This window comes from Micropterus dolomieu, linkage group LG17 (genome assembly GCF_021292245.1).
Source record: "Micropterus dolomieu isolate WLL.071019.BEF.003 ecotype Adirondacks linkage group LG17, ASM2129224v1, whole genome shotgun sequence".
NCBI lineage: Eukaryota > Metazoa > Chordata > Actinopteri > Centrarchiformes > Centrarchidae > Micropterus > Micropterus dolomieu.
In genome coordinates, this window is record NC_060166.1 from 18,659,705 (window position 1) to 18,671,653 (window position 11,949).

General features: G+C 44.1%; 1 protein-coding gene across 1 annotated transcript in view; it reads right to left on the reverse strand.

Annotated features, from left to right (window-relative positions):
* mmp28 (matrix metallopeptidase 28) overlaps positions 1-11,949 on the reverse strand; it is a 42,920-nt gene that overhangs the window by 24,265 nt on the left and 6,706 nt on the right. The window contains exons 4-5 of the mRNA XM_046074578.1: positions 5,884-6,105; positions 4,880-5,125 (exon numbers count right to left, since the gene is read on the reverse strand). Of these exons, the coding sequence (XP_045930534.1) occupies positions 4,880-5,125; positions 5,884-6,105 (468 nt within the window). The remainder of the gene's footprint in view (positions 1-4,879; positions 5,126-5,883; positions 6,106-11,949) is intronic.

The window sequence follows — 11,949 nt, forward strand, 5'->3', positions numbered from 1 at the left end:
GCATCATTTCTCTTGGCACATAAATTGCCTGGAAATGTTGGCGGTTTTCAGAGCTCTGAGGAGTTTTCTGCCCGCTCTCCGCAGTCGCCACGTCCTTGTCAGGACCGACAATACGGCGGTGGTGGCCTATTTGAATCACCAGGGGGGTCTACGCTCGCGCCCATTATGCAAACTGGCACATCGGATCCTCCTGTGGTCCCAGGAGAGACTGCTGTCCCTCAGAGCGATGTACATCCCTGGGACCCAGAATAAAGGAGCAGACCTGCTATCAAGACAGGGGTTGAGGCCCGGGGAATGGAGACTCCACCCCGAGGTGGTGGAGTTATTATGCGAAGAGTTCGGCCCCATAGATGTGGACTTGTTTGCGTCCCGAGAGACGGCACACTGTCCCCTGTGGTTCTCCCTATCACCCCCAGCCCCGCTAGGGCTGGATGCCATGGTACAGACGTGGCCGAGGCTGCGTCTGTATGCGTTTCCCCCGCTCTGGAGCGGGTCCGCCAGGACGGCGTCAGCCTACCACTAGTAGCCCCGTTTTGTCCGGCACGAGTGTGGTTCTCGGATTTAACATCACTCCTCGAGGGCCCGCCCTGGCAGGTCCCTCTGAGGAGAGACCTGCTGTCCCAGGCGGAGGGCCAGATCTTTCACCCGCACCCCGCCCTGTGGCAGCTATGGGTCTGGCCCCTGAGGGGGCGCAGTTCTTAGAGGCGGGCCTGACGACAGGAGCAGTTGAAACGCTGCTCAGCTCCAGAGCCCTGTCCACGAGAAGGATGTACGGCCTAAAGTGGAATGTGTTCACCACCTGGTGCAGAGAACGGGCGGTGGACCCAGTTACCTGCTCGGTAATTGTGATACTGGAGTTCCTCAGGCACCGTTTCTCCGCTGGCCTCTCCCCGTCCACAGTCAAAGTATATGTGGCTGCCATTGCAGCATTCCAGGCCCCTCTGAGTGATGGGCCCTTGGGGAGGCTTCCGCTGGTCGTGCGCTTCCTCCGTGGAGCCCGGAGGATGAGACCCGTGACACGTTCCAGGGTTCCCACCTGGGACCTGGCAGTGGTTCTCGAAGCGCTGCTTGAGGCCCCCTTCGAACCCCTGGAGTCGGCTGAGGCCAAGCACCTGACCCTTAAAATGACCTTTCTCCTCGCTATCACCTCTCTGAGGAGGGTGGGGGATCTCCAGGCACTGTCGGTGTCTCCCCGATGCCTGGAGTTTGCCCCGGGGAGGGTCAGGGCCATCCTGCACCCTTGTCCAGGATATGTCCCTAAGGTTCCGGCCAGACTGGCAGGGTCCACGGTGCTGCAGGCGTTTCATCCCCCACCTCATGTGACGGCGGAGGACGGGAGACTTCATCTGCTCTGCCCTGTCAGAGCACGGTGCTGCAGGCGTTTCATCCCCCACCTCGTGACGGCGGAGGACGGGAGACTTCATCTGCTCTGCCCTGTCAGAGCACTGAGTATTTACACTCTGAGGTCTTCCCGGTGGAGGAAAGCAGACCAGTTGCTGGTGTGTTTCGGGTCCCCCAAGGCTGGGCTCCCCGCGTGCTTATATACCCCCTCCGGTTACGCCGTCACACACTACCGTTCTAGTAACACCAATAGGATTGGAATAGTTTCATTCATATTTCAGCCCTGCCACGTCCAGGGGCGTTCCCATAGTGTCGTCACCGATGCAGTGTCTCGTTCCCCTTCTCGGGGAACAAGGGTTACATACCCGAGACGATTTATCCTTACTGTGACACATGAAACGAGAGACACAACTTGTAATTCGAAAAACTACTTGCCGTGCTCGAAAACAGTTTTCCGAAGACGGCCGCGGGAAACGATGACAAAATCGTGTGATATTTGGCAGCTCCATCAAGGGTTGCATGCTGAAGGTGCTGTTACAGCTTGGACTGCAAATGCAGTCAGGGCTCTGAGAAAATCCCCTTGTTACTTTCGTCCCATGTTACTTTCGTCCCGGTTTACCCTTACTTGAACAAAAGTTACTTTCTGTCACTGACATTCACATACAAGAAAATATTTTCCTCCTGTCATACACAGGGGAACTGTATGAACTTTACGATGAACTTTAAAATACTACAGTACAACACAACAAAGTACACTGAGAAAATCCATCTCACTGAAAGGCTTAACAGCAATATTACGCTTGGAGGCACATCTGACATAATATATAATGTGCGCAACATAATATTTTGCCTTTACTATGACCATTCACCAGTGGTGGAATGTACTATAACTATGTACATTTACTCAAGTACTGTACTTAAGAAGTAACCTTACACAACTGAAGTACTGGGTAATCCCATATTATACCTTTCTTGTAAGGCACTACATTTCAGTGGGAAATCCATTAAACTACCTAACAGTATGTAATTGTTGAAATTAGCTCCACCAACTATTAACAGTAAAATGCTACTTGCACATTAATGCATCAGAAATAATAATAATAAGAATAACATATTTAACACAATAAGATTCACAAGGATCCACTTTTGATACTTATATTTTGCTAATAATACATATTTTTTCTTAATCAACATTTTCAATGAAGGACTTTTACTTGTAATTAAGTATTTTTACATTGTGGTAGCACAAGTATCTGAAGACTTCTTCCACCACTGCTTTTCGTCATACTTACTGTACAAGCATTGTCTTATAAGACAGAATCTCCACGTGTGTGTATCTTTAATTTAAGATGCTTCGAGAGTTTTCGTGTTTCTTGTCACAGTGCAATCAGAGCTCTGGACACAGACATATTCAGGCTGCCTCACAGCTGCTTCTTATCAGATCAAAATGCTAACACACAAACACACTAATAAGCAGATGTAGCGTCGGCAGACCTGTCAGTTTTCGGTTCTTGTCCACGTCTGTCTCTGGAGCTGCTTGACATTTACGTGCAAAATTACTCCAAAAATTACTACCAGACAGGTGGAGTCAGGTTGATGAGCGGACATGAAAAAAGTTGCACTTTACCAAACTGAATTTTTTGTGAAGTAATAAAGAAAGTAATCAGAGTGAGCTGTCATATCTTTCTTCAAAGACTGATAAACTTTCTCATTTTCAGCTTTCAGTGTAAAAGCAAAACACACACAGCTCAACGACCGACTTAAAACTAATAATCTGTTGTAATTGCTGCTGATTGGTGGCTGTTCATGTAACGGTAGTATAGATGCCCTGGGGAGAAAAGGCTGGCAAATACCATTTTAGGAATCTGAAGCTGAAATATTTTCAGATGCAAAGCAGATGGGACTCCTCAGATATTCAAAAGAAAAGGAGGCATGTTGACGCGGCCCGCCTGTTGAGCTTTTGTCAAGTGCAGAGCTGTCCTGCAGCCAAGCAAACATTCCTGCAGAAATGTCTTCACTTGCAGCTGTTTTACACCTCATTTTGAGCTCAAAGCAATGAAAGTAACTTTATGCACTTTTGCATCGTGTACATTCAGAGTACCCCGTCATCACAGAGGAGGGCCGAGCAGCTGCAGAAGCTTGGCATGCTGTGCTTGTGCAACTGCTGCAGTGGAATTGGCTTGTCAGCAGTACAGAAAACACGCACATAACGTGAACGCTGCACATGTGGAAACCTGCCTCACACATGCCAGGAAGGAAAGCTCACTCTGGGTATAAAAATCTACTTTATTTGTTATACACAAAGACATATGTAATGCTCCTGGACTCTGCAACAACGCCAGCCATCTAGCAGGTAAACACTGTGTGTAGCACTGAGAATGAATGATAATACAAATAATATACAGGCCAGCCGCTAAGTGTGTATATCTATGTGTTTTGTGTGAGTAAAAACCAGTGTTCCTGCCACTCTCAGTGTGTTGGTGTGTGTGTGTGTGTGTGTGTGTGTGTGTGTGTGTGTGTGTTTTAGGGAACAGTGTTATTTTGAGGATCACACCACCTCTGCTGCCCTTAGTCTAAAGCCACTTCTCCCAGCAGCTAAGAGGCCACAGAAGTGAAACTGATAGAACCGACTCCCTGTGCTCTTAAAGATAAACTAGACTAAAAACACAAAGAGTGGATGTTGTTTCAACCAGATTTGATGTTTTTCCATGTTTGCCAAGATTACAACTGAAAGAGAGTGCAAAAGTCATCTGTTCTCTTTCTCCCCCTCTCTCTCTCTCTCCCCAATAAATCAAGTAATCTCTTCCACAAAATAATGCTGCCATGTACTTTTAATCACAGATGATCTCCAGATGTGTTGCATACTTAAATGGGCGGAGACATTAATTAATTTTTAAAATTCTTAGTCTATTTTTTGCTGTTGTTGTTTAAGGTTTTAATGAACTGTGGAAACTCCCAACAGGCTTTCCCGTTCTACTCATTCTCACTCTGTGTTTGCAGCTGGTGGCCTTCAGGGCTGCCTCTCTGGCCTTTTCACAGCTCAGTGCCATGACTCCCGATTTTGACTTAATAGGCAACAGAGCAAAAATGACTCCACTTCTGTGTTTTTCCTCAAAGACAGTCTGCTTTCATAAGAAGCCAGTAATTTGTGTAATTGGTTCTATGTATTCCAATAGTAGTTTATCTTAAACAACAACCTAATTTCACCATCTTTAACTGAGCCGTCCTGAGGCCCAACACTGAGACATTTATCATCTGTCCACTAAAGTGCTTTTTTTTCAACCTTTCAGACTTTAAACCTGAGGGGGAAAGAGGTAAAAATATCTCTGTGTGTCCAGAGAAGGTGCTACATTTAACACTCCTCCTTACCCCGGGATCACACACCTTCCATTTCACAAGGAAAACACTCCCACTGGAGTCGCTGTTAAGCTTCATTTGGCATCGTAGAAAATGTTCTGATCGGGATGAGACTCCACAAACCCACAAACAGGATCTGCATGGTTGAATAGCCATAAAAACAGAAGCACCATCATCTCACCGTACAGTTGCTGCACTGCGATGATGTCATCCCAGCTCAGCACCAGGCTGCGGCCGAGCTTCCTGTAGTACGGCGACATCAGGGCGTGACGGACGGGGGAGTGCTCAAGTCCCAGAGTGTGTCCGATCTCGTGGGCGGTCACCATGAACAGGTTGTGTCCCTTGTGTCCGTTTAGGGTCCACCTCTCCTCCCTGTCGAAGTGGGCTTCCCCTCGGCGAGGCAGGAAGGCGTGAGCCAGAGTTCCTCCTGAAGGTCGAAGAGGAGGGAAACTGTTAGAGACTGAGTGACGTACATTTACAGAACACATTACAAAACAGTCATATCTGACCACAGTTAAACATTTACAAACGTTGGTGATGGCTTAATTCAGAGCCCTGTGTCATTAAATGCATGAATAAAATAAGTTGATTAGCTAGAACTATTTGTTTAACACACTGTAAACCAGTGGTTACAATCCAGGGGTCAGGACCCTTACAGGGTCGGAAGATGACTCCAAGGGGTACCAAGATGATGAGCAAGGTAGGAAATAAGAACATTGATCGTTGTTAATTAATTTTCTGTCATCTTTGCTTTTTTTCTTGCTAAATACTAGTTTTATTACAATGTCTCCTGCAGGTGACCACGCATGCTTCCACACACTAACTTGATCAGGTAATATCGTGTTCACAAACTGTTGTTATTGTGTAATCCATGTTAGTGCAGAGTGTGTAATCAAACTATTATCTTAAGCGGGTTTATTCTCAGTAATCCGGTTGCTGTGTGCACACATAAACAGTAGGACTTGTTAAATTGTGTTTCTTCAGGAAGTTGGGATCAAGACCTCTTTTGCAAGAGAGACCTGAGAACAAATTACATACACGGGATCATAACACAAAACAAAAACAATCTTCACACACACACTAATTAAAATTCTGTAAATTTTTCCCTGTCCAGTATAAATTAATCACTACTGATCGGTTATATAGATCAGTGGTGACTTGAATCAATGTGTGGTTGTCCCTGACCTGGTCCGTCGAAGGCGTTGCTGGCCCCGTCGTTGTGGTCTCCCTCATAAAAGGCCAGCCGGATGTCAGCGGGACCTACAGGTGCCTCTTGGAACACCAGGCCCGACACGTTGCTCCACAGCTGGAAGGCAGTGCGCACCACCAGACGCACAGAGCCCAGAGACAGGTGGTGAGGCCAGTTCACTATCTGGTAGGTCAGATGACGTTTGTACCACTTCTCAGCTGGAGAACACCCACAGACAGAGAGTGAAAGAGAGCGAGGAACAGAGACGTGAGACATGCAGGTATGAAGCTCACAGCAGATGACTGCAGATAAGCTCAAATCACAAGATAACCAAAAGACAAACACTGGCAGCTTTCCTGAGCAAGAATATTTTTAACTATTCATTTTACAATTTTACAATTTATTGTAATAAACCTACAGAAATGAGTAACTAGAGGTAAATATTTGACATTTTCAAGTTCAAAATCTTATTTAGGGGTTGTACCAGAACTGGTTTACATGGTTTAATAAAAAATAAAAAAACACCATATTTTTTATCGTACTGCACATTGCTGCAGCTCCTCTTTTCACCCTGTGTGTTGAACGCTTTGTTTTAGCTATAGAGTGACACATCTTGCCTCTACATGATCTTTGTTGGGAGTTGCACATTCGCAGTTCTAAGTTAAGGACTACTAGCCAATCAGAAGCAGAGAAGGGCGGGTCAGTGAGAAGCCGGTAAACCGCTTCGGAATCGCTGTATATGTTGCCAACCAGCTTGGCAACATAGACTGGAGCAAGAGTTTCAGAGTGATGAGTTATTAATCTGTAACAAATGTATTTTTCATCCATAAAGTTTTAACTGAGCTCTGTCTCTACATCACAGTAACAACTTTATCCATTGACTGCCTGGAGGGTAGCTAGTGTTTGGAAGGGAGAGGAGATGTGTGCTGCAGCTCAGTGTTTTTCCACCGGTGTTTTTGAGGGCATGTCGGACTAGCTGCTTGGCGAGCGTTATATGTGGCCCATTTGGCTTTCATCCATGTGACGTCACACGGATGAAAGGGAAATGGCAAAAAAGGTATATAATTCAATAAAGGAGAGGGAAAAAGACCAAAAGCATAATACCACCTCTTTAAGGAAAACAAGGATGAAAGGGGAACTGCAACATTCCTGGCAGGTAACTTTTCCACCGCTTACACCTTTTATATTGCTTGTTTCAGTTCAGTCCAGTTATTTTGTTGTTGTATGTGGACCCACTACAACATAAATTTTCCTCACACTGATGTTTATGTTTAAAATCCCACAGGTGAACATTCGTAGTTTTACATTGAAGGGAATATTTTATCTTGTAGGGCCACTACACCGCGTGGAGCAGTGGTTCTCAAACTTTTTCTCCCATGCCCCCCTTTAGAAGCAGAAAAAAGTTGACTTCACTACTTCTTCAGTAGGAATTTATGGGCTCTGGGCCGATGGCTTCTTCAAATTCCTGTTACTGAGAATGCATCCAATAAAGTCAAATAATATACACACAGTGACCCATGCAATTTGATTTCATCCATCTACTCTGTCTGTTTGCGTGCAACATTGTTTGAATTCATTAATTTATCTGGGTTTTGTTATTGACATTCAAGGTGATTTTATCATCAATACTACACATTTAAAAAAAGGATTATTTTTTAAGCATTATTATTATTATCTGCTTAGCGGTGTATTTACATCTTGCATGTCTGTATTATAAATTCGGATGCCAGATATCCTGTGTTTGGCCGTGATGTTTTGAAGCCTCTCCACATCCAACAGGCAGAGGTGAAATGATAGGATGTTAACCATGTTAGCTCGCAGCTGGGTAAACTAACAAGCACTCTGAGTATACGCTTGACTAAACAATTTACTTCAACACGTGTCTGTGGTCTTTTCAGCTTAGACATAATTACATGTGTCGCAAACTTCAGAATCTCACATTGGTTAGTGGATTGAGGGAAGAGGGAGGGGGTTTCAATTCAGCTGTTCTTTAATTTACAAATTGCTAATCTCTTCAGTGTATACAAGGGATCAGTCAATGTAGCAATCTGGAGGCAAAGCAAACACAACAACAAACACACACACTCTCAAAGATGCGGCACACATTCACAACAAGCAGACAGGGAGGCTGCCTTGCAGGAAACAACCAGAAATAAGACCCTTTAGGGAGATGTAGCAGGAGAGGCTGGACGCTTGCTCTGACTGTTCAAGATCAAGGGTGAACACATTTTAAACTTGAAGATAATTTTAAGGTGGAATAATCATCTAAATCATCTCCACAAAGATCTAACATTTCTTGACTCACGGCTGATCTCTCTAAGGTTTTGATAGCCTGTGTACTTGCATTGGTAAGAGGTCTTGAGTAGGTGAGACACAGAATGAGTGCAAGTCCAATAGAAGTAGTCTCTGTAGAAGGTAATGCACTTTAACCGCAAGGGTTTTATACATGTACACATATTTTCACATTTGAAGCTTAACCAGAAAGTGGCAAGATAACTCAAGCACACTTACAGTTGTCAAAATATTTAAAGATGTGGTTGGTTCGCCCCGTTGGGGAGGCTAAATGTGAGTAGGAGGTCTGCACACACACCACCATTACACACTTCTGCTCAAACATACACGGACGACTGACGTAGTCGGGTTTGAGGATGTGGACCTGGATTTGGTTGCCATTTGTGCTCAGTTAAATAACATACAGCAGAGAGTCATGTGAAAGACTGGAGCGATAAACAAGAGGTATGCAATACATACTGTGAATTGCCATGAGAGCTCAATAGCACCCTGGAGAGAAGAAAATATCTGGATATCTGGAGCCATTAAGACATGGGTTTGGCAGTGAAATCGGTGTGTGTGTTTGTGTGTGTGTGTCTGTGTGTAAGTTTCTGTTTGTGTAAACACACAAACGGAATTTGTGCTGCAGCAGCAATTCTACACAAATCTCGATGTAAATGGGGGAGCTGTGTAAACTTGATCTTTAACCGTTTTGTTACAACGATGCACAGAAATATTAGATGGAAAGGGTTGAAGCAACAGGGCTTCGTTTACTACATCTGCATGAGAGTTATTAACACGTTCATTCACAAGAAGGAATGAAAAAACAAGAACAGGATGAAGATAAGAATTCAACCCTTAGGAGTAATGTCACTGCCATTACAATATGCATTTTCTTTTAAAGTCAGATTTTTATACACAGTTTGATATCTGATCAGATTCTCAGTCAGACAGACGCTTGAACACACTTCCTGGCTTTCCCAACCCAGCTTCACTTTTTCACTCAGATGAACTACTGTATATGGTTAGGCATGTCGCCACATGATGTGTGCAGATCTCCGTCCCAGACCGCCACACAATAAGAGGTCCCCGAGGACGGCAGAGAGGCCAGGAAGTCAGATACACAAGATATTCCCCAACTTCCCTTATGGAAGCAATTACCATGATGATCTCTATTGCAGCAGTGCGGAGAGAGGTTGGGTTATCACAGACATTAGGAAGTGACTGATAGACAAAGTTATTGTTTGTCGAGATGCAGAGAGATTTTGTTTGTACCTGGTGTCAACTTGGAGGCTGCTTTACACACAGCTAAGGGCTAAGGTCAGCATGCTAACCTGCTCACAATGAGAATGCTAACCTGCTTATGTCTGCCACGTTCACCGACTCATCACATTTAAGAAGCTGGACGGATTTTAGGCATTTTTCTCTTAAAAATAAAATCAATGATCAAAATAGTTTTTACTTACTGAATTGACTATCTTTCTTTCTTTATTGTTTATTTGTCAGGGAAAATGCAAAAGGGAAACATTGTAACAGGTTACAGTAACTTGAACAGATGTGTTGCATATAGGGTTTCTAGCTGAAGCTAATTTGCAACCCCTGTCCCTGGTTAGGCTACATACATTACCATTACCACGAAAACAGAAACAAACAACAAACAAACAAACAAACAAACAAACAAACAAACAAACAACAAAAACACACCAGTCAGGAGAAAAAAACTAAATAAATAGTCACATTATATACATATATCTGTCTGTGTGTGTGTGTGTGTGTGTGTGAGTGTGTGTCTATATCTCTATATCCGTATGGACATGTCCATTTATAAGTGCGTCTGCACAAGGACATGATCAGTGATCATAGATTCGGTTTTGTTTCAGCCAGTGTTTCACCTTTTCATTAAATGTTTTCAGATTGGTTTGTGTTTTTATTTCTGTTGGTAGGGCATTCCAAAAATGTATCCCTTTTACAGAGAAGGATGACTGACCGAAAGTGGTTTTGCGCTGTGCCACCTTGCAGTTGCCATTTGCTGATACCCTAGTAGCGATTCTATTAGTATTTGTTTTTGTCACATATGGACAAAGTACAACTGGAGCGAGATTATTCACACATTTAAAAATCAATTTCATAAAAGAAAACTTAAGAAAACTATCATAACTAAGCAAATTATACTTTTTCAGTATTATACAATGATACCATTTCATTTTTATCCATTATTTTCAGTGCTTGTTTATATAGTGATATAATGGGTATAACAGTTGAAGCCTGGCTCATACAGTAACACAATAAGGAAGATGGGAGAATATCAAGGCATGCATAAACAGTTGAGCTGCCTTGAGGGGACTAATAAATCAATCAATCATAGCAGCTCCAGTGAGCAAAGCTCTGAACGCCAATCTGTGCATTCTGTTGAAATAGTGCAAAATTAGTGTATGCTGATGCAATATTGTAAAATGGCAATAAGTGGTTAACAGCTTCCAGGGCAAAGATCCATAATGTGCACACCTCTGAAAAATACACACACACCTATCGCACTTATAATGCTTATCTTGGACGAGGGTGGTGGAATGTCAGCTCTGTAAATATCAGTGGGAACAACCACAAGTCAAGGTCTGTTTTCAGTTTCGAGGAAGCGCAGATGGCAGCCATGTTCACACAAAACCAGATCACATCACATCACAGCTGACAGTGATCAAACGCTTGCCGTGGCTGTGGCCCGCAGACTGGGTTTAGCAGCCAGAGTCAGCTGTCAAGGTAAGCACTGAGGCTCTGGATTGATACCCAAATAAAAACAATCTTTCTCTAATTAGATCACGTTCTGTCCACATGACTTCTTTGTTGCTTCTCTGTTGCTGTTGTGTGAATGCATGTAGACATTGCTTCATTACTTCAGAGAGTTCACACAAAAAGCATTTGAAATCTGTACTGATGTCTGTGAAAGTTCTCAGTCAACCAGGTCATAGTTACCTAGTGACCTGTCCTCTTCAATGTGTACAGCACAGTCCAGGAAGGCCAAACTGTTGTCCCAGCAGTTTGGGGTTTACAGGAAACCTACACACACAGACTAATACCTACTTTTCGATTCCCACCACCCACTGGAACATAAGCTAGGGGTCATCAGAACCCTGCACCACAGAACGGACAACATACCGACAAGTGCATAAGCCAGAGAGAAGGAACAGAAACACCTGAAGGGGATACTTACAGACTGTGGATACCCTAAACGGACCTTTGTGAAACAGCCACAAGATCCGGGAAGAACAAAACTACGGGGGAGGAGGAAAAGAAGGTCAAACGCAACAACCTTGTGATTCCATGTGTGTCTGGAGTATCAGAGAAACTCAGGAGGATTTTCAACAAACACAACATCCCTGTGTTTTTGAAACCCAAGAACATGCTATGACAGCTACTGGTACACCCCAAAGACCGCACACCCAAACACAAGAAAAGCAATCTAGTGTATGCGATCCAATGCAGTGAGGAATGCACAGACCTGTATATTGGGGAGACTAAACAACCACTACACGAACGCATGGCTCAACACAGAAAGGCTAACTCCTCAGGTCAAGACTCTGCAGTTTACTTACATCTGTAGGACAGAGGACACTCGTTTGAGGACCACCAGGTGCACATTTTAGACAAAGAGGATGGATGGTTTGAAAGAGGTGTCAAGGAAGCCATCTACACCAGGGTCGAGAAGCCGTCATTGAACAGGGGAGGGGGTCTACGCCACCACTTATCCCCCACTTACAATGCTGTCCTTTCATCACTTCCCAGGAAACTCAACAAAC